The sequence below is a fragment of the Pollicipes pollicipes genome, unplaced genomic scaffold, assembly GCF_011947565.3.
Source record: "Pollicipes pollicipes isolate AB1234 unplaced genomic scaffold, Ppol_2.1 Scaffold_7228;HRSCAF=8575_pilon_pilon_pilon, whole genome shotgun sequence".
Taxonomy (NCBI): domain Eukaryota; kingdom Metazoa; phylum Arthropoda; class Thecostraca; order Pollicipedomorpha; family Pollicipedidae; genus Pollicipes; species Pollicipes pollicipes.
Window position 1 is genome coordinate 24,662 of NW_023597032.1, and position 22,988 is coordinate 47,649.

Consider the following 22,988-nt stretch of genomic DNA (forward strand, 5'->3'; position numbering starts at 1 on the left):
GACTCTTTAGATGACCAAAGTAGAATTACTGTTTTTCATTTTAGCCGCAGATAAATAATGCAAAACGTTGAAATAGAACACATGTAATGGACTCACAACTTTGCACGACTGTAAAGCACTTTTTGTGAATGCTGCTATGTCACATGATAACTAATCGACACCACGCATACGACACATGCGACATATAGCAATACTTAGAGCAAAATCATGCAAATATATGCAAATTTACTGACCCGAAGCCCGCTATCGCACCCCGTATTACATATTACCCAAGCCGACTACTCTTTTCAGCCCCTATATTTCAAATTTTGATGCTCACTCGTCGTAGGTGCCCCAGGTGTTGCAGTCAGAAGCTTGTCGCTGCGCGTTCTAGTGATGAAAATGCTATTTTTAATCTTTCTTTTTCTCCAGTTTGTGTCATAATTAAATTTTTTATCCTCACATTTGATGCAATGTGCTGCGTCCGGGATGTGTTTTGATGAGCCTGAATGGCTTATATTCACCTCTCTTATCGCTCTACAGTGCTCGCCCCTTCTGGATTTTAGGCTTTTACATGTTCCCCTCACAAAGACCTTTCCGCATTCACATGTGTGTCGGTAAATAATTCCCGTCTTTTGGTGAGCATTACTAATAATAGTTTATCGCCCGAATCACTACAACGCCAGTAAATTGACATGATGTGTAAATATTTTGAAGTGAAAACTTCATCGCGTGAGTTTTTGTGCAATCGGCCACTGGTTGCAAAGTCCGTGAGACTGTTTGATGGTTTCAAGTCTCGTGAGTGTGCGTTAGAATCCACGAATAAATCATTAAGAGGCTAGAGCCATAAGGCAAAGTGTCAGATGTCTGTAAAGCATTCACGTGTGATTTAAAAAGAAACAAGCTTATGTACTCAGGTAGGTGAAAGTATGACCCGTGGTCCCAGCCCAAAACTTGATGGATTTAATTTGTGTGTCCCAAATCCACAGCTCGAATCTTCGGGCGTGCATTTCAAGCATCCCCTCCTCCTCTTCCAGCTGTCGGTGAGCCGCTCCTTGCGACCACCCGGCTGGTCGGTAGCTTAACAGCTAGCCGGTTGGCTGCAGACCAGCATTGGTGTTAACAATAACAAAGTATTGTAAATAGTATTTATTGGCCATGTTTCGTGATATCCTTACATCAAATCTGCTCAACTGCAAGAATCAATACAATAACAGCGCCTTGGTCGGGTCAGTTATGCATTACATTGCATTAAACGTCGTGGTGAATGTAATTCACGACCTCACCACTTAACCTGGGCATTTCATGTCTCAGAATGACGTCAAATATCAATCTTTTCCTTGCTATCCCGCTGCTCATGTTCAATAGAGTATGGCCGTGTCCACACTTAAGCTCACCTCCGTGCACACTGAATAAAGGACATCACAAAAGGCCAAAATGATAACTAAGTTCTTAGTCATGTCATGTCGCTCACGCATACCATCAACAAGAACATCACACACGGACAACAGTGTCTCACAAATGCCTTGCATATGCCCTCAATAAATATCGCCTAGCTCAATGGAAGTGCGTCCGGGTCCCGGAACTGAAGCCAGCAGCCAACTGCAAGGCCTCGCTAGAAGAACCGGACTCGGTGAGAAAGAAACGTAACAACTGTCAGATGACTGTAACTGTAACAACTGTCGGATGCAAGGTACTGTCAAGGCGACGAATCGAGCGACCTCGGAGCGCGAACCTCAGCGCACACGGCGCGCCGAGGGCATTAACAGTAGCTTGCACCAATCACTGCTCGTCCTGGGATGCCCATTCGCCTCTCGCTGCGCCGAGATCCCACGTTGTAATGCCACTGATGTGCGGAGCGCCCTGGTTTCAGTGCCGACCTCTCCGGTTTCGCAGGGATCCGCCCCCGTCATGGGCGGCCAGGCTGGCCGGTCCGGCTACAGTACTTTGTTGTTGCGCGTCATCCACCGCTTCATGAAGAGGTAGAACATGCTGCACACGTAGATGAGGACCAGCAGGGCGCAGGTGACGGAGAGCGCCAGGACTGACGTCTTGGTGGGGCACTTCTCCAGGACTTCCACGCTGTCGTTCTCAAAACCGAAGTGATCTACGAGAGGGAATGTCATCAGCCAAGCACCACTGACATTTTGCTTGGGGCGGGGGGGGGGGAGTAAGTAGGGCAGTAGCGATCTAGAGAGCCCCTTCACACGGCGGCGGAATGAACGGTGTGTTATGAGCGGTCCGATGACCAGCGCTGAGAATGGCGGTCCGACCGAGTGCTAGTACCACGTGTCCCCAAGATGATCTTCCGGCAGGATAGAACGAACGACAGCAAGGGATCTGACTGGCATTGTGCTGATGCTTATTTCGGCACAAATTTGGGCATCAGGTCAAGTAAAACTTCTCCCCTTGACCCCCGCCGTCCGCCAGCGACCCACCGTCCGCTCGTGACCCCGCCGTCTACCAGTGACCCACCGTCCGCCAGTGACCCGCCGCCTGCCAGTCACCCGCCGTCCGCCAGTGACCCGCCGCCCGCCAGTGACCCACCGTCCGCCAGTGACCCGCCGTCCGCCCGTGACTCACCGGAGCCGGCACTGTCGAACGCCGTCTGGTGGGTGACGTATGGCGGTACCTCCACCTCGGGCAGGCTGCTGCGCTGCTGCTGCTGCGGCCGCGCGTCCGGCTCGTCGCCGAAGTCCAGCACCAGGATCTCCTGACTCAGAGTCATCGACTCGGGATCGCGCGGGTCCTCCACCAGCATGGTCGGGGTAAGCGCACGCTTCTTGCGGCCCCAGGACTCGAACTGCTTGCCGTTGTGCGAGCACTGGGCCTGTGAAAACAGCGAATGCGCCTTTTGGTTGGCGGCTTTGGGATATGGACACAAGTTTTTATGTGGACACAAGTAAAGATATAGACACAAGTAAGACGTGAACAGTTGGCAGACAACGCATGATTGTGTTTGTATATGGAGATGCGCGAAAACTGAATATGTGTACCTTACTTTCGCATACGGAGGCACACAAAGAATTGAATACCTGTATATTAATGCGAGCAACCGGCGAATATACCACAACTGGGCGCAAGGAAAATCCAGGTGCACCCCTTATAAGTTACATTTATGATTGAAAGCGAAAACCTGCGTTCGAGATCGCGTGGTGCGGGCAGTATGATTCCCCGACCGACTCACCGGCTGACACTGGCCCAGACAGTACTTGACGTTGCACTGGAAGATGACACCGTACGACTCGGTGAAGCGGAAGGCCTCGTAGGTGGACTCGAGGGAGTTGATGTTGGACGTGAAGCGCGGGAAGATGTTGGGGTCGATCGGGCACCTGCCGAAGAGTAGCGCGACATGTCGAGGGCAGAGTGTAGTGAAACTCATGGCCTTTCAGAGGGGGCCAGGAGCCAATGGAGGAATAGCAGCGATACTCGCCTATTGGTTTTGAAGCACGGATATTGATATTAGGTCATTTTATAATGTAGCGAAGTTAGCTCATATACAAATTGTGATTCCTTTGAATTATTTTTCCAAGAAGAAAAGCCTTGTCTGGCGATACAAAACGTACCCCTGATCGTCGATGATCTGGAAGGTGCTCTTCGCGTCCTTGGCCATGGCCACACAGTTGCGAGCGAAGATGCCGTACGGGGGCTGAAAAACGATCAGGTAGGGCACGTTAGCGATACACCCGCACTGATGACCCCATGCGGTACTCATGAACCCCACCTGTAAAAACATGATGGGCCACCCGCAGTCGCCGGACAGGACCCCACTGCCGACTTACTTAAAGCAGGCGGCATAGCGTTTGCAGATGGACACTTCACACGGGCGGCGCTTGTAGTTACGTCGTGGTGCAAAGTAGCGTTCTTCCACCTTGTGAATGTGCCAATTTGGGGTCATGGGCAGGCTGCTGACTGGGGACTTCTGCCGGGTCCGTTTCTGCATTCGCCACCACGTGACGGGCCGATGCACTCACTGCTGGGGGGGATCTCGATGCGGAATGTGAGCTTGTCTCCGATGCGGACGGTCTCCACCTCCCGTCCGGACGAGTCCAAGATGGAGATCTTAGGTGGCGGCGCAGCCGGGGCAGAGGTGATGGAAATCATGTCGGGATCCCTGCGGCAGAGACCAGTCCTCGTCGTAGGAAGTAGACGTGCTCATGCTCGCTGATGTCCATCAGAGATGTTTTCGCATAGGAAGAGCTCGCAGATGAAGAGCCGAATGTCATGGCAGCACGTGGCATGGAAAACAAAATGTGGTTAGCTCGACATACTCGGTCTTGTGGGCTGTGTGTGGAAAACACCATTTATGTGTTTGGCAAACATCCTCATATTTTCACAATGCTGAATACAATACGCTTTACTACATACGTTTCGATCTCGTACCTGGATAAGCTGCACAGGCTTTGAAAACAGGGCTGTTTCGTGCGCCAGTATGACAATAGCCGGGTGGTAGCCATTAGCAATGATTTTGCCGTGTTTCGCTGTACATGACGCAAGGGAGGCAGTAAAGCGGACGGAAGCAGGGCTTCACAAAACTGATTTGTGACATGTGACACATATAACAATACATTTGCGTGGACAGAAGACAACATGTATCTTTTTCATATGATGGCATGCCTCATATTTAGCATGCTTACAAAGCGTAGTAATAAGATAAGTTGGTTACGTCCCTTAAACATAACATTTCCTGGTCACCGTAGTTCCCTGTTGCCTTCCACGTTCAGGCTAACACATGGCGGGCGTATTAGTGCACTTTAGCAGTTGCATACCATCATGAGTTAGTTGGACTTGCAACATGTAGCGCACACCCGCAGGCAAACACGAGGAAGGACACACAGGCACCGCAGCCCCGGTTCCATCCCGAGGCCCTGTGTGCTCAACCCGGCACACGGCCGGCCCTTCGGAGCTCATTCTCTGCGACCGCACGGACCGCGCGCCAGACAGCCGACAGGTCTCGGGCCCGGCGCCGACTCGACTGGCGCACGGCTGCGAGACGCCAGACAGCCGACAAGTCTCGGACCCGGCGCCGACTCGACTGGCGCACGGCTGCGAGACGCCAGACAGCCGACAAGTCTCGGACCCGGCGCCGACTCGACTGGCGCACGGCTGCGAGACGCCAGACAGCCGACAAGTCTCGGACCCGGCGCCGACTCGACTGGCGCACGGCTGCGAGACGCCAGACAGCCGACAAGTCTCGGACCCGGCGCCGACTCGACTGGCGCACGGCTGCGAGACGCCAGACAGCCGACAAGTCTCGGACCCGGCGCCGACTCGACTGGCGCACGGCTGCGAGACGCCAGACAGCCGACAAGTCTCGGACCCGGCGCCGACTCGACTGGCGCACGGCTGCGAGACGCCAGACAGCCAACAAGTCTCGGACCCGGCGCCGACTCGACTGGCGCACGGCTGCGAGTCGACGCGCTCGGAGTACCCGCCGCCGCAGAGGCCGCACCGGCCGCCGGCCACCGGGGCTGTTAACGTTAGTGGGCGGGAGGGGTGCTCTCGTCGCCCCCGAGCCCGCGTGCTGCTGTCCCCCTCTCTCCACCAGCCAGCGCCGTGCGTGTGAGCCGGGTGGGGAGCTCGACAGGCGGGGTGAGGCGAGCGCCTTACCGTATCAACAGCTGTCCCATCGGGCCTGCCTCAAAGTTAGGGTCATAGAACTCTGAGTTGGGGTCTTGCGCCGCTTGACTGGAAGGGTCAGAATCGCGTGACTAACTGCGCTAAGCTCCCACGCGCCATAGCGTCTAGACTACGCCCTTCAGATCAGTCACTTGGTGCGCTGCTCTAGTTGTCAGTGCGCTTGTTAAACATCATAACATGAGCAACACGCTACATCGACCCTGGTTAGACACTTCGCCTGAGCGATATGTGCAGGTTTCGTCTCAGCCTGTCGCTATCCGTGTCCATGCCGAGCCGCTTCAAGGAGGAGGGTCGCACGCGGGTTAAGCCCAGCGAGACTTAAGCTTCCTCGCTCGGTATCGAATAGTGACCAGTGCAGCCGATGCCTTGACACCCCTTCCGCTACCCTCCCCCTAACCCAAATATCATCAGTGAGATGGCCAGCTGACTGCACCGCGGCTTATTACTCTGGTCCACACTGAGACGGGCCATCGTCACGACGAGCCTGGGCGCGCTATGGAGAAACGAAGTCGAGTGCTGTCGACACCAACGCTGGATCAGCTGGTTACGGCAGACTGAACCCAAGCGAACGCCAAGCGACTGCGGCAGTGTGGCGGCCCTCCCGCCTCCTCACCTGATGGGCATCATGCCGAAGGTGATGTTTCTGGAGGACATGTCGTACGTACAGCGCACCTTGTAGATCTTGTCCGTCTTGGTCATGACCACCGAGTGGTGCTGGACCACCACGGTGTTGGAGTACACGGTGCCCTGCGCGTGGCACGGGGGAAACGTCACGGTCACAGCTCAGCCACGGTCGGCGGACGCTGTCCCTAGAGTCGGATGATCAGCGCGATGGATCGCAGGGCACAAGCCCCACAGACAGCGGATCGCTTTTGTTTACTGCCAGACAGTGGGTCCAGTTCGCCTCTCGGTAGCCACAGTCAGCTTTCGCCGCGTCACTTTCAACACGCCGTGTACGGGTTCTCACGATCGACTTCGCGCTACGGTTCCGACACTCATGCTCGTCTCGCGGCCCGTGATCCGGCAGAGGACGTGATCACGCTCGAGGCATGCACTCACCATGGACTGGGTGTTGCAGTCCTGGCCGGAAAGGCTCAGGTCCAGTCGGAACTTATCCGAGTTCACCACGGCCACGTTGCACGTCTCCGAGCGGCCCAGTGCGTAGATACGACCGTTGAAGGGTCGGTTGGTGCCCACCAACACCACGATGCGTGTGTCCTTGCACTGCACCGACACTGGAAACGAGGGTCAGCCGGTCAGGGCTGGCACGTGTGTGCGCGCTCCTGTTACAGCTCGGTTATTTCATACGCGTGGGCAAGGCGTACGATGCGATACTGCGTGTTTGTGTTCTAGAGTCGGTTCCACTCAAACGCAGTCGAACAGGATTTTACCATTTTAAAAAACGCGTCCCCCAGCGCATGCTATCCGGACGGGCGTGACCTACCATCGTAACAGGTGCCGGTCGAGTCGCAGTTGACGTCGTTGCCCTCGCCAGCAGACTGGTCGATTCCGTTGCCGCCGGTGGAGTCGCCACCACCGCTGGCACTGCCCGGGGTACCGTTGTCGACAGCACCCGGAGTAGCGCCGCTGCCGCCATCTGGACTGCCGCCACTAGAGCCACCTGGCGAGCCGTCACCAGCGCCACCTGCGCCCGGTGTGCCCGGTGCGCCCCCGCTGCCACCGGTCGGTAGGTCGGGGATCGTCACCACCTGTGTTCCCCCTCCGTCGCTTTCTCCACCAGCTGAAACGATGTGCAGAAACGCTGACGTGAAAATCCTTCCCAAGCTGTGAGAAGCTTGGCTGTGCGCACCAGCTGTCAACACCAGAGGATTACAGTGAGACCTGGTAATCTTGAGTAAACGGTAGATCGGTTACTATTCGGTGCTGTGCTGTGGCCGTTGCCACAGTTGCGATACACTGAATGATGTCCGTGTGGAGAAGCAGACATGACTAAAATGTACAACGTGCTGCGTCTCTCGGACCAAACCATCTGTATTTTGCCAGTGCTCACACCATACCGCAGGCGGCTTTAAAACCCAATAGCAAACTAAGGTGTATGTCACCTACTATGGGTGCATATTTTTATACCATCTGCATGCCACGAGCACAGGGTTCCTGGGGCGCTGACGCAAGAGATGTGCTGAGCCAGCGGCTACCGGCGGCGTCGCTGTCCCGGAGTCAGGGCCAGAGACTCACCTGCGTCTCCGGCCGAGGTCGGGCCGACGCCAGAGGGGCCGGGCTCGCCGGCTCCCGGCTCAGGTCCGCCGGCCGGTGGGGCGCCGCCGTCCAGCGATCCTGGTACGTGGCACGCAGCACGGTCAGCGACTAAGTATAACTATCATACCACAGTACCACCAGGGCTCGGCTGGCGCGGATTTACGTAACATTTGGTAACGCCGTAGTGTTCGGTGTTGTAACCAAGAGCCGCAGTACAGTAAGGCAACTTTGGCGTAGGCTCATCATATTTGTTTGTTTGAAAAACAACACATGTAGATTACAACGTAAATCATGATTCCGTGGCCTCCACTGAGATGTATAAGCTTGTCACAGGAAAACACGTACTCCATCAGCGCATAGCTTTTACAATCACCAACACTTATCTGGAAAAACAGCAATGTTCAAAAGCATTAACGTGACAACGAAATTAGTAGCCGAAGCTTTCGAACACCTCCTGACACGATCCCGTCGTGTTACATAAGGTGTCAGTCACCGGCCGTCAGTCCACTCAGGCGGCGCGCGGCGTGTCAGCCAAGCGTCAGTCACAGCCGCGCGAGCTGGGGCAACCCGGCGCCACCCTCCCACGCCTCGCGCATGACCAGTCAGCGGGTCTGTCGGCCCTGACGGCGTGGAGCCGGCCCGAGCCGCAGCAGTGCCATGTGCTGGCCACCGGCTGACTACTCGTCCGCGGTCTGCAGCGGACGGCTCGGGGACAGACGCCGGCGGGTGATTGGTCGAGAGGGAGACGTGGGCGGGGGTTCCGCGGGGCTCACATGCGACCGTTTCCTCCACCCATGCGGCCGCCACCGGGCACCCTCGAAAGAGGGTAGCTTCAGCGTCCGCCGACCCTGCCGAGACACGTAGACCTTAACATGGAGGCCTACCTAGCCGGTCTGCGCCGGTGTCAGGCCCGACAGCCTCTGGCGGATTCTTTGCTACAGTACTTTCGCCGGTGGGAGGCACTTGAGACGGGGGGAGGTACACCACTGGGGGAGTGGTGCCCGAGAAGAGGACGGCACCCGAGGAAGGGCTGGCACCCGAGGAGGGGATGGCACCCGACGAGTGAATGGCACCCGAGGAGGGAATGGCAGCTGGGGAAGGAATGGCAGCCGGGGAAGGAATGGCAGCTGGGGAAGGAATGGCAGCCGGGGAAGGAATGGCACCAGGGGAAGGGCTGGCACCCGATGACGGGATAACGCCCGAAGAAGGGATCTTCCCTGACGAAAGGATCGCGAGCAAAGAAGGGATCACACCCGATGAAGGAGGCTTACCCGATGGAGGGATCGCAACTGGCGAGGGAGATTCACCCGATGATGGGGTCGCACCCGACGAAGGATGTTCATCCGATGGAGGGACCGCACCCGGCAAGGGAGATTCACTCGATGATGGGGTCGTACCAGGGGAAAGCGTTTCACCCGAGGGAGATATTGTACCCGGAGAGAGAGATTCACCCGATGATGGGGCTGTTCCAGAAGAATGAGTTTCATCCGATGAATGTACCGCACCCGACAAAGGCGATTCATCCGATGGAGGGATCGCATCTGGCAGAGGAGATTCACCCGATGATGGGGTCGCACCCGAAAAAGGAGATCCATCCTTTGGAGGTATCACACTGGACGAAGGAGATCCATCGGATGGAGGGATCGCACCCGACGAAGGTGATTCATCGAATGGAGGGATAGTACTCGGCAAGGGAGATTCTCCCGATGGAGGGGTCGCACCCGACGACGGAGATTCATCCGATGGAGGGATCGCATCCGGCGAGGGAGATTCACCCGATGATGGAGTCGCAACCGAAAAAGGAGATTCATCCGATGGAGGAATCACACTGGGCGAAGAAGACTCATCGGATGGAGGGATCGCACCCGACGAAGGTGATTCATCTGATGGAGGGATCGCACCCGGCGAAAGAGATTCGCCTGATGATGGGGTCGCAACCGACGAGGGAGATTCATCCGATGGAGGGATCGCACCCGGCAAGGGAGATTCACCCGATGATGGGGTTGCGCCGGGTGAAAGAGTTTCATCCGATGGAGGGATCGCACTCGGCGAAGGTGGATTCATCCGATGGAGGGATCGCACCCGGCAAGGGAGATTCACCCGATGATGGGGTTGCGCCGGGCAAAAGAGTTTCATCCGATGGGGGGATCGCACCTGACGAAGGTGATTCATCTGATGGAGAGATCGCACCCGACAAGGGAGATTCACCCGATGATGGGGTTGCGCCGGGCAAAAGAGTTTCATCCGATGGGGGGATCGCACCCGACGAAGGCGATTCATCTGATGGAGGGATCGCACCCGGCGAAAGAGATTCGCCTGATGATGGGGTCGCAACCGACGAGGGAGATTCATCCGATGGAGGGATCACACCCGGCAAGGGAGAATCACCCGATGATGGGGTTGCGCCGGGCGAAAGAGTTTATCATCCGATGGAGGGATCGCACTCGGCGAAGGTGATTCATCCGATGGAGGGATCACACCCGGCGAAAGAGATTCGCCCGATGACGGGGTCGCAACCGAAAAAGGAGATTCATCCGATGGGGTAAAAACACTGGATAAGGAGATTCTTCCGATGGAGGGATCGCACCCGACGAAGGTGATTCATCTGATGGAGGGATCGCACCCGGCAAGGGAGAATCACCCGATGATGGGGTTGCGCCGGGCAAAAGAGTTTCATCCGATGGGGGGATTGCACCCGACGAAGGTGATTCATCTGATGGAGAGATCGCACCCGGCAAGGGAGACTCACCCGATGATGGGGTTGCGCCGGGCAAAAGAGTTTCATCCGATGGGGGGATCGCACCCGACGAAGGTGATTCATCTGATGGAGGGATCGCACCCGGCAAGGGAGATTCACCCGATGATGGGGTTGCACTAGGCGAAAGAGTTTCATCCGATGGAGGGATCGCACTCGGCGAATGTGATTCACCCGATGGAGGGATCGCACCCGGCGAAAGAGATTCGCCCGATGATGGGGTCGCAACCGACGAGGGAGATTCATCCGATGGAGGGATCGCAATCGGCAATGGAGATCCATCTGATGGTGGAGTCACACCAGGAAAAGGGGTTTCATCCGAGGGAGGAACTGTACCTGGTAAATGAGATTCACCCGATGATTGGGGCGCACCAGACGAAGGAGTTTCATCCGATGGAGGGGTCGCGCCCAGCGAAGGAGATTCACCCGATGGTGGGGTCGTACCCGATAAGGGAGATTTATCCGACTGAGGGATCCCACCCAATGAAGGAGATTCATCCGATGGAGGGCTCGCACCCGACGAAGGCGATCCATTCGATGGAGGGATCGAGCCCGGCGAGGGAGATTCACCCGATGATGGAGTCGCACCAGACGAGAGAGCTTCATCCGAGGGAGGGACTGTACCCGGCAAGGGAGATTCACCCGATGATGGGCTTGCACCAGACGAAGGGGTTTCATCTGACGGAGGGATTGCATCTGGTGAGGGAACACCATCCGGCGAGGGTTCAAAGGTATCCTCGGATATGTCTGCGGGTGGGGGAGCCCCGGCTGTGGGGTCGGCGCCTTGCCCGGGGGTGCCGGCCACTGCCGTGCTGGGTGCCAGCTGTTCGGGACTGGGCCGCCTGACCACTAGGGTATCGTCGAGGGGAGCGGCGGTGGGCGGCGGCGGACCAGGCAGCACCGCAGGCCCCGACGGCTCTGTGTAGAGAAGGTGCTTGGTGTCACGTGCCAGCCATGCGTCGGTGCGTGCAGGTGCGCCCCAGGTCACGTGGCACAGTCTCGAGTCGCGGCTCGGGTCAGTCGTGCGATGAAAGGCGCCAGATGATCACCAGGCTGGGGGCAGCCCTCTTTTCAGGGTAGTCAGGGGGAGGCAGCCAGATGGCTTGCGTTTTGGGAAAAAGCGGCACAAGCCGAAGGGCGGCCATCAGACTGCTCCGCCGGCCAGCACTGGCATTAAAGGCCAAATCATCGAGCGCCTCGGGTCGGGCAGCGTCGTCGCGTCAGACTACGGGCGCTGTTTTGTGACCAGACTGCACCGGGACGGTAGGCTCGGGACTGTTGCAACATGACGGCCGTTGCTCTACCAACTAGGCTAATTTTCAGATGTAGAAAAGACCCAGCCGTGTCCAGGAGCTTGTCAGACAGCGCCGGTCTGTCCATGCGTTAGTTATGATTAAGAGAAAGAAAATGAGGAGGGAGTGATTTGTTAGCAAATCGGCCAGACGTCGAATGACTTGGCATTTACCTGCCCTGAAGCTAAACACTCCTGTTTGCCTACTTTTGGGTTTCTCATAGCACATTATTTGGGTGATGTAGCGTTTGTTCTTGGTGACTACTTGGCGGCATATCATGTTGTCAGTCGGCTCTAAAAAGTCAACAACGTCGTCAGTCATGGGTAAAAAGGATGACAATATTGGGACTTGGGATAAGGGCAGCACTTGGCGAAAAAGTACCACAACTGATGACTTATTTCTTAATGCACGAATAATGGGTACTTGACACGTGGTGCCAAACATTGCCAGGTGGTTGCTTCTTCCCCAATAGATGCCACCATTCCGGTTGGCGTACAGGACACTTGTAAAAGGCAGGCAATGTACAATATGTTTGGATGATTGGGGTGCGCGAAAAGAGCAATTAGATGGGGGGATGCTTAAGTTCGATTTGCTGATTACTGGAAGGACTTGGTGGCTTTTCAGGACAAGGACACGGTTGCGTCATCAAGTTAAGCAGTGAGCGATGTGATGTGAGTGTATGGCAGTTGCGCCGTTGGAGGAGAAGCAGCTATTGCCGAGCAATGTCGGACATTTAGGCAACTGAGCCCTCTTTACCGTTAAAGACAACACAGAGGAGACGACTGTTATCCTGCCACGGCGATTCAAAATCGAGCATGCTTCGTCCTCCAACGGAATACCGCAACCGTCTGCACACGGACCGATCAGAGGCCTTACGAAAAGCATCGTGGATGCCAGACTATACCCTTGATAGACAGCACTCGCGCTTGCGGCCTCAGACGCATGCATTGCCTCGGTCTGGCCAGTGAAGGCACCAGTACCGGCCTGCTGCGGTCTCTGAGCAGTGACGTCTCCAGGGTGATGTTGTGAGTGTGCACAGCAGTGTCAAGACAGTCGCTCTGTCAGCCGGAGCAGGCTCGGAGGGGTGGGGTGGGGGTGAGGGGTGGGACGGCCCGTCCCGGCTCGAGTTAGAGAACGCGGGACGACAGTTAGCGGTCGTAAGTGATCACGGGCGCACGTGTCCAGTCAGAAGTCAGCACACAAGAGCATACACAGCCTGGAAAAGGGAGCGCCGTTAAGCATATGGGTGGCGTTTGCGGGCGAGTGTGGTGATGTAGACTGGACGAGTACTGGATCAATGTTGGTCCACAGTGAAGGTTTGCATGCTTTCTATAGACAGCCCCGTACTACTATGTGCTCCGTTAGTCTGCCATCTTCTAGGATGAAGCTAATTTTCATTCGCCACATCCCCTGCAAGACCGTCGATCGAGCAGAGCCTGTTAAACTCTACAGTGACGCCCTGATGTGCCACAGTGGCAACCCTGTGAGTGGTCTCTGGCTACAGTGACTTGCCCACCCGCTCCCACTGTGGCGGCGCGTGTCGCCCGGCGACGGCGCACTCACTTTTGCAGACGTTCTCATGATAGACGCCCGGCTCGCGCCCCACATCAAGCAGGGGCTGCTCGCTGGAGAGGAAAGTCAGCGCGCCCTCCGGCAGTGTCACGTGGTCCAGGTGGAACAGCTGGCAGTTGTAGGTGGTGCCGGTCGGCGGGCCGCGGTACAGGAACGACCGGCACATGATCTCGTTCTCGATCTCGCAGGCGCGCCGGCACGCTTCCATGTTGTTGGCCTGCGGCGACGCGACCGGTCAGCCCCGTCTCCCCACGGTGAGTCGCGCGCGCTGTTGCGCTTCTGATGGGCGCTCAGCGCGCATCCTGCCCCTGACAGACTGGGCCATCGGTGAGAGAATCGTGCGCCGCCGCGGTCTGTGGACCGCGCCGAAGCGTCTGTCGACAGATGGTAACCGGTGGGTGCCCTCGTTCCGTTAAGACGCAGATCGCCCGATCGGTCAGCGCCGGCTTACCATCAGCTCCAGGTCGACGTAGTAGTGCGTGTCTACGTAGCGATTAATGACATCGTTCGGCACGCCAATGTCGGGTGTGGGGAACTCCCGGTCACCCTTACACGCCTGGTCACCTGGAACAAGTTCAGTTTGGTTTGAGGAAGAACGGGACACTTAGTTTGGCTACTGGCCTCCATTCCTACTAAAAATTGCTGGCCTCTCGACGACAGGGAAGCATGCATTCAAAACCGCAAGGTTTTCGTTCTCACAGCAAATCGACGCTATTAAAGCACGTTACATTCGTTCAGGTATGCTACATTTGCTTATCCTGAGACAGCATCCAAAAACGATCATAGGTTGGCTAAAGCTGCGATGGCAGTATCTCGACTCGAAAATCATGCGTGATCTCAGCTTCCTTGACTAGCAATGGCACATGGCTATCAACTGTTTTAGGATTGCGGACGATAAGCCGCATCATCCAATTGGCGTTGTCCTTCCAATAGAATCGTGACTTGCACGTTGCGTACTGTAGCTCCAGTGGAAGTGTCCAACATTATGAACAATATGCAGCGCCATTCGGGTGGTCCTCCCATGAAACGCTCCCACATGACCAGCCTCTCACAACGCTCCCACATGACCAGCCTCTCACAACGCTCCTACATGACCAGTCTCCGACAACGCTCCCACATGACCAGCCTCTCACAACGCTCCTACATGACCAGTCTCCGACAACGCTCTTACGTGACCAGTCTCTGACAACGGTCCTATGTGGCCAACCTCTGACAGTCAGTTGACAATGGGCCGAAATAACAAGGCTGATTCCGGGGCGGCCGTGTTAAGGCATTGTAAAACGCTACGTGGTGTCACTGCTACGATTCTCCGTCCGACAGAAATTGCTTTTTGATGACGGGGGGTTCAGTCTTCGTGATTGCCTATGTTCGGCAGGGGCTGTTCCCAGAGCCTGTGGCCAAAAAGACCGGACATCACTTCTGGCCAATTCTGTTTTCTGGCATGGGCGTCCCATTTGATGCCGTGCTCTCAGATGAGGACGCAATTTGTCACGGAACTGTTGGTCATGCCAGGCCACTCAGGAGGCAAAAGCGCACAAGTGGAACGACCGTTCACAAAATGGCATCTCCATTGTTCGGGGCCGTGAACCGGTTAGGTGACGCGACAAAAGCGGAATGGGTTTAATCTCACAACGCGCCCGGTTTTCAAAGCCTGCGTGCAGGGCGCAAAGATGACTACCGGCTGACTGTGTGGTGCCATCTGCCGGCATTTCTTAGAACTCGGCCTAAATCGCCCATCCTAGCGCACGCAGTAGTACTTCTTGTGGCTTGTCCAGTACCGTTTCGTACTGAGCTGACCAGGTTTTCTTATCGCTGAACTTTTGGGCACCAAATGAGCCCAACCAGTTCTATTCACCGTTAATCAAATAGGTCGGTAAATGCTCATAAAACTTCATTATAGTCGCAGTGCGACAGCTAGGAACTAGCTTCAGGTAGATAGCATCGCGAGTTACAGAGTGACCACCCAAGAGAAGGATCACGTTCAAACAGCTAAGAAGTAGGTGACCGGTGTAGACAGCTCCTGCGTCTCTCAGGTGGAGGAGATATCCAGTGACCTAAAGGTGTCTATCTTTGACTGCAGACTGACGAGTGCAACCACGCATTCGAATGTACTGAGGTATAACCACCTCTGGTGGTGCTTGATTGGTCAAATCACAAAAACAGACTAATCGTCCCACACGTCCCATATCGTCCCATACGTTATATACGACCTCAGCGACCCCAGTGGTGTCTATGGCCGTTTTTGGACTGTGCTCTGATCCTGCAGCAGACTGTGCTCTGGCCCCGCAGCAGACTGCTGTGACCTAGTAGCAGACAGGTGTGACCTCGAAGCAGACTGTTGTGACCCCGAAGCAGACTGCTCTGACCCCGAAGCAGACCGTTGTGACTCGGCATCAGACTGCTGTGACTCAGCAGCAGACTGCTGTGACCCCGCAGCAGACTGCTGTGACTCAGCAGCAGACTGCTGTGACTCAGCAGCAGACTGCGCCGTCACCGGATCGTGCCGCCGCCGCCGCTGTTCGGCGCCATCTGGCCTCAGTTGACGGCCCCTTCACCGTTTAACGGTAGGATCGCCGCACCTGGCGCGCCACTCAGTCGCCATCCTCCAACAAACGACGCCCCGGTGCGGCCCAACGGCGCCGACAGAACGGCCGGAACGCGCGGAACGGGCGGCTGCAACTCCCGGACCGGGCGAGCCGAAACAAAATGGCGAAAATCGCGTAATGCTCAGCGAGTCCGGAACCACATTCCATGAATAGACACTGGGATGCCTGCGAAAATTGATATGCTGCCAATGCTGTTATGTAAGCCGGTCTTAGATTCCTTATTTAGCAATGTATCTATTTGACACGACAATTTACGCCATCTACCACATTTGGTTCAGGTCCTGGTCAGTTTAACTGGAGGATATGCTGCATTGCCATTCCTGCCATTGAAATGCATTTCCCACCAATGATCCTCAAGTGGCCATCGTCCACAGTCGCAGTCAACACGTGAAGCTGCATTGGGGAGCCGTTCGGCCGTCCGACCACACCACCGTGGGCTACCGCCGCCCGCCTCGGACGCGCTGGACCTTATCTGTGGACTCTGCGTGGGAATGCATAGCGCGAGCGGCGCCCGTGCAGCACGTGTCCCCAGCCGTGGTAACGGGCCGGGCTGGGCGGTGGCGGACACGGGTAACGGCCCCGCGCGGATAGGCGGCTGTGCCGTCACGGCGACAGGGTACGGAAAGGCGGCCGCCGCGCCCCCGAGCGCGAGGGGAACGGCTGGTGACGCCGGTCGCACGTGGCCCGCCTGTGGACGCGGCCCTCCGCCGCAACGACGGTCGGCGTGCCCGTGGAGGGCTCTTCGGCCGGACGAGCCTTACTAGGACTGTGCAATTGCGGAGAGCTCTTCTAGATGGGCTGAGATGTTCCGGTGCGACGGCAGGGATGGGCCAGATCTGAGCGGCGCTGGCAATGGCTGGCTGATGCCGGGCGGTAACATAGCGCTGATTGTGTCGGCTGGGCTTATCTCGTCTCACATCAAGCCACTCGTAAACGGTACAAGGTGGAGTGAAACCTTATCTTCGTTGCATGGGCCTACAAACAGGCGCTTGAAATGTTAATTGGTGTTTACGATGGTCTGAGTGCCCGCAGACGGGCGCGGGTCAGCCCAAATGAATCGGGTTCAGCGCCGTGACTCGTTACGGAGACTATGGGCTGTTGTGGTGACTGAGAAAGGGCGGATCGATTGGTGCTGTTTGGTTTTGAGTGGGCCTTGGCATCCAGCTAGGCGTGAGCGCTTGCCCAGCGCATGGAACGGAACCTTAAAGGGACTCCACCCTTGCTCAGGATGAACTCTGTAGTGCTAGCTCAGAGCTCTGCAGTGCTTGCCGTACTCTCTACGATGATGCAAACCGTGATGGTAGCTGGGCCTTTGAGGTTGCCTTCGCTCTTAATTCCTTGTGCGAGCTCTGTGCAGCGCTCCGTGACACCAGTGGCTGACTTCCAAATGTCAGGTCTATCCCGAACGACGTCCACCTCCCACTCGGCGGCGTTGGCGGTGACGGCCACCCGCCAGCGAGCGGGCACTCACCGGTGAGGCAGAGGTTCTCGAAGTAGTCGACCTGGTCGGCGTCCACCATCTCGATGGTCTCGTCGACGGAGCGCCGGTCGTGCTCGGAGAGGTGGCACTGGAGGGTCATGTAGCTGTACTCGGCCGAGCGGCACGGGAACCGGCGCTGAAATCGACACCGCGGCGTCACCCGCGTTGTGTTGAGTCCGAGGAGTAGCGGGCTATGACAAGGTAAGACCATGGCCACATCTTGTTTGTTCCTCGTCCTCTGCCGTGCTTTACGACGAAGATTAACGAGGGCCATATGCTTCCTTCAGTTAGGATTTTCCGAAACACGGGATTGCGGCTGCTGTCCCGACGCGGTCGCAGCAAGCTAACAAATTGCAGCACGTCTAAATTTTAATAAACCGAGAGCATAAGAACCCATAATGACGCTCGTAAATTCGCCGGCGCGTTTCCTTTGTCGGGCTGACGTGTACAAACGGCCGTGGCCACATGCCGCCGCTGTAGAGCTGATCCCGCTACCAAGTCAATGGGATCCCCTGGCAGGTGCGAACACAGCACGTGATTAACGGGAGCCGAGTGACTCGTTACCATCCCGCTGCGCGCGCGGTCCGAGACATCACCGCGCCGCTAGGTGACGTTCGCACGCCCCGCCCGGTACGCGGTCCGTTTGGCCGGTCTGGGTCACGGCCCGGCTCCGGGGCAGCTAAGTGGCGGTAGCGCAGCCGCTGTGGCCCGAGCCTGAGATCGCCGCAGCGACCGGTTACGCGCCGTAATTGAATCCTATCGTAACCGGCTAATGAGGCTTTTTCAGCAGGCGACGGCTCGTTTCGGGCGGACAGCACTGCGACAACGGCGTGGCAGGGTGGGAACCATTAACATTCTGGCTGACAGAGTTGAGAAAGAAAGGGGCATGCCAATCAAGCCAATGCTGCTAATGTTCCACCAGCTTTAATTGTGAGTGTAATTGCGACGTCTTAGACTTTCCATCAACACAGGCAGTTGAATCTCTGTGCTTTATGGGTCACTCGAAAGCCTTTTAAGGTACCGGACGGGTCATGAGACGTTGGCACAAATCCGGGGTGCAAAACAATTTTTAACAGGAAGTAACTGTTTTTTATTCCAAGCAGCTGTAGGACGCGTCACCGTCAGAAAGGTCGATGAACCTGTGCGAGGACAAACACTGCGGCCGCCAGACTATGTACGCCAGGCGGCCAGTCATGGTGGATCACTCCGAACCGGAGACGGACAGTATTGTCCCACGGGACAGGCTCACTACAGGCCTAGTAGTAATTCCACGGTTGCTTGATCACGCCGTTAATTCGGGACGATGGTCAGCCTATTCCAACGGTTGGGTGGACGTCACCTGGTCTCGTCCAGATAGACGGTCTCCCGGCGACAATGGGTGTGGTTTGATTGGAGCATCTCAGAAAACCGGCTTAAGGTGAATGACGTTGAGTTTAAAGATTATACCCAAAATGGCATTTTCACCCCGAATATTTTAAAAGATTTTCGGTACTCCGCTCCACTCCACTCCAGCGACTTCACTTACCGACTCCAGCGACTCCACTTATTCGAACAGCGTGTCGGACAGGCTCCTTACCTTGTTCAGACACGCAGCCGGACAGGAGGCTCACCTCGTTCAGACAGGCGGCCAGGCAAGCCTCCTTGGTCGAGGTGAACATGAGAGCATTATCCAGGCCGCGCAGCATCTTCTTGGGCAGACGCTCGAACGTCCAAGGACGGTTGCAAACGTTGTCTGCAACGCACAGCAGGCTGCTATTGAAACCGTCGCTCACGCTCAGCGGTCAGATCACGGCGGGTCCGGAAATGTTGCGACGGGTAGGCGATCCTGGCCTCAACCGTTCGGCGTCGTGCGCTTTGTCGGTGTCGCGCTGCGTGTTCAGGGCAGCTCGCGCGGCCTCCGGATCCCGCCTCGCCTCTGAAGACACCACATCACCGCAGGCCACAGTCCCCTCCCAGGCGGTCACTCGGCCGCCTCGTCCTTGCATCGACCCCCTCCCCCTCACTCCTTTTTTCGCCGGTGGCCGTCACACCTCGGCGAACGCGCCGGTGACCCCAACGGTCGAGGCGGCGCACAACAGCGCAGCGGGAGAGGGCGACGCAGCACAAGACAGGTGCCCGGACGCGCGCGACGACGGCTAATCGGCGCGCACGCGCCACGTAAATGTTTCCGCTCAACGGTTCAGTGACGGACGAACCGCCAGGGAGCCAGCCGTGCGTGCGTGGAGAGAGGTGAGAGGGAGGAAAGCGGACGACGAGGGACTTACCACAGACAGGTGCGTACGTATGCATACCAGTGACCTTAGACAGCAATAGAGCAGGCGTCAGTTACGCACGCGCGTACTGTGTTCGCTAGCTCACCAACCTTTCAAACGTCATGCATAACATGAAAACAAGACCGCACACGACATTTATCTTAGGCTTTATCCCAAATCAGCGACAAAACACTGAGGGCATGGGCTTTTCGGAAATCTTCGGCTACTTGTGAGCCGCATGTCCATAGACAACAGAACCAGCGAAACGTTGTTTGGCTACTGGATGAATGTAGTCTGCTGTACCACCATGATGGCGTATACGGCCACGGGCAATTAATCATTGCTGTCTCCAGCTGGTGGTTGTGGAAATCCCCAGCCTATTATCTGTGCTGTCACCGGTGACAAATATCCGTTAAGTGACACTTAACATTAGCAAGCAATTTACAAGGCGGTAAGTGATAAGCCATGCTAATAACGTGCAGGTGCTACAAGTGGGATTTTGATGTGTGTGACTGACTGATGATGGCTGATATATCTGGTGTACATGTTTGGTTTGCCTCTGAAGAAGACCCAATGTACATGTTTGGACGCTCTCTGAAGGAGACGCAGCATGCGACCTTGTCAGTGGCCAACGTCCGCACAGCGTGTCTTCCGTGGCCGGGCATCACCTCAACCGCACGCCGACCGGCGGCGGAGGGGTCGGGCTGGGCTCCCAGCCTCTACCCGCGCTGACCGGTGGCGAAGGGGTCGGGCTGGGCTCCCAGCCTCCACCCGCGCCGACTGGCCAACAATGGTCCGCCCTGAGGCCGCTGGAAGTTATGGACCGGCCGCCGCGACTCCAGCATATGGCCGCCGTTCCCGGAGGCGGCCACGCCGGCCGGGCCGGGGCCAGGGCCGGAGCCGGAGCCGGGTCCGGAGCCGGGTCCGGCCGAGACCGGCAGACCGTGACGAAGTACGGCTAACGACAGCACGGCGCCCGCCGCCGCCCGGCACCGTTAAACGACCGCGCGCCGCGCCCGGCATAATATCGCCGCGATTGGCGGCTGGCGGGCAGGCGTCCAGCCGCTCGCGGGACGGAGCCCTCGAGCTGTCAGATACAACGTCCTGCTGGCCGGGCGCGAGCAGAATCGTGGCTGCGTGGTGAACCGCGGTTCGCCGAGCGCGAAGCTGCGCCGCGTGAATCAGATAAAAAGCGCGCCGTCGACTGTGACGCCTAACGAGGACGCGCACGACGGCCAGCTGGAGCTGGCCTCCGCGTGCCATTGGCCCGAGGTCAACAGCCCCAGGGGATGAGTGTCGTGCAGTCGCCGGCGCCGGGATGGAACCCGCGCGCCGGTCACGACGCGCTGGCTGTCCACGCCGCCGGCAGCGCGGAAAATGGAGCGTGCTGCGCCGACAGACGGGCGTGCGGCGCTGACAGCGGCGCCCGACGGCGGGCTAAGCGCAGACGTCGGTCAGTCACCGCGGCCGGGACAAGCCGGGCTCGGCCGGGGGTATGGGGTCGGCTGAGCGCTCAGCGAGCTCAGGTCTGCGTGCTGAACCGCTGAACGACCCGAGCAATGACCCCGGGGCGATCACGTGACAGCCGAGAGCGACCCTTTACGCGGCCGATCAGAGCATAATTGGTGCGCCTTAGGGCACAGTTAGCAAGGATGATGCGCTGATTCGCAGAAAGCAGGACCCCTCGGGAATCAGCGTGGCCGCCGTTGGGATACGGTACTGGAGCAATTGAATCAGCAGTGCAGGTTGCTGGTCAGTGACCTTCCCGAGTCCGAGTGTGTCTCAAAGCAGCACTAGTTATTTCACGAAGCAGGTGGAGTGACGTTCAACAGGCCTGGATCCTGGAGCGTCAAGTGATGATCTATGCGACATTACCTGAATGTTTTTCATTCATACCTATCAAAACGTTGCGCTGGTCGATATTTTCTCAAGGGAAGCGCATGTAACCTGTGCAGAAGAGGCTAACCCGTGCAAGAGGTGAATACAAATCGTTTGGCACGTGATGAGTCGAACAGCAGACACAAAAAAGTTGCAGACAGTAGAAAATGAGCCAAGTGTTAAATGTCGGTGCCTCACCGGAGCGTATTCTGAGCTTGATCATGTAGTAGGTGCTGACGGCCGGCTTAGGCAGGGCCGACGGGTTGTTGGCGGACGTCTCGTTCTGCAGCAAGCACACCGTCTCCTGCACCGGCGTCAGTGGGTTCGTGACGAAGCTGCAACGCCGGGTGCACCCATTACGACACGGCCACGCCGCTGCCGCGTTCAAGACAACCACCCGGGTCGATCGGGGCAGGAAGAGCCGGCCATTTCGCGTCGGTTCTGGTTTGACGGCTGGTGCCAGGAGCGCGGCCGCTCGTGCGGAGGGCGGTGGCTGACCTCTGCGGGTCACCCCCGCCCGACGGCCCCCTGTGCCGACCGCTGGCCAGCCAGCTCGAGACGGCATGAGGCGGGTTCTGCTGCCTGTGCCGGGCGCCGCGGCGGCGGTGGACATCGCTGGCGAAGCAACAGCTCTAGTTTCCACCGATGCGTGCGTGGCTTCGAAGCCGACATACTGATGTCTTTAGTAAGTGAGAGATCATTCTCAGACGTAATCTGCTTCATCAGAGTTAGAGTTTTTAAACTCGGGCTCTTCTCCCCACCGGCTGAGACGCTGCCGTAGCTCTCACCTGAATGAGGCTGCCTGGCACTCGGGCTCCTCCCTGCACCAGCCCTGGCACTCGTACAGGGTCAAGTTGCGGATGGTGTAGTAGGTGTTGCCCCTGTAGTCCATATCTGTCAGCTTCTCGAACGCCACGGCCGCTGTCAGAACCGATAATGTTAGTCAGCTGATGACCAGTCGCATGCCATATGCAACGCTAGCGGTCCGCTTCCTGTAACAGGTTCTGTTACAATCGCGTGAGAAAATCGCGCTGAACAGCTTTGTGAAAGGAATGCACAGGGAATTTGAACGGCTAGGTTGATCGCCCTAAACATTTGACATCAAATACCGTAGTATATTATGGTGTGGGGTTGGGTGTTGCAAGAATTTACAAACTGGTCAAGGAATGTGGTGTCATTGGTTACTTGCGTCATCCTTTTTCACATGATGCTGCTGGTTTTGCAAAACTACGTCGCGAAGTGGTCCCTGAGCCAAGTGCACCAGCAGCTGAGTGTGCAATACTTCTGGCATTTAAAGCTGTCATATTCGGAGTGCGG

General features: G+C 57.0%; 1 protein-coding gene across 1 annotated transcript in view; it reads right to left on the minus strand.

The window, feature by feature from the left end:
* Positions 1-1,908: 1,908 nt before the first annotated feature.
* Positions 1,909-22,988, minus strand: part of LOC119109045 (uncharacterized) — a 34,033-nt gene continuing 12,953 nt past the window's right edge. The window contains exons 3-20 of the mRNA XM_037232583.1: positions 22,460-22,592; positions 21,870-22,006; positions 19,152-19,273; positions 17,533-17,677; positions 13,907-14,019; positions 13,447-13,672; positions 12,057-12,176; positions 7,816-7,914; positions 7,064-7,360; positions 6,679-6,854; positions 6,233-6,366; positions 5,590-5,667; positions 3,954-4,093; positions 3,672-3,703; positions 3,546-3,628; positions 3,167-3,311; positions 2,563-2,809; positions 1,909-2,086 (exon numbers count right to left, since the gene is read on the minus strand). Of these exons, the coding sequence (XP_037088478.1) occupies positions 1,917-2,086; positions 2,563-2,809; positions 3,167-3,311; positions 3,546-3,628; positions 3,672-3,703; positions 3,954-4,093; positions 5,590-5,667; positions 6,233-6,366; positions 6,679-6,854; positions 7,064-7,360; positions 7,816-7,914; positions 12,057-12,176; positions 13,447-13,672; positions 13,907-14,019; positions 17,533-17,677; positions 19,152-19,273; positions 21,870-22,006; positions 22,460-22,592 (2,597 nt within the window). The 3' untranslated portion in view covers positions 1,909-1,916. The remainder of the gene's footprint in view (positions 2,087-2,562; positions 2,810-3,166; positions 3,312-3,545; positions 3,629-3,671; positions 3,704-3,953; positions 4,094-5,589; positions 5,668-6,232; positions 6,367-6,678; positions 6,855-7,063; positions 7,361-7,815; positions 7,915-12,056; positions 12,177-13,446; positions 13,673-13,906; positions 14,020-17,532; positions 17,678-19,151; positions 19,274-21,869; positions 22,007-22,459; positions 22,593-22,988) is intronic.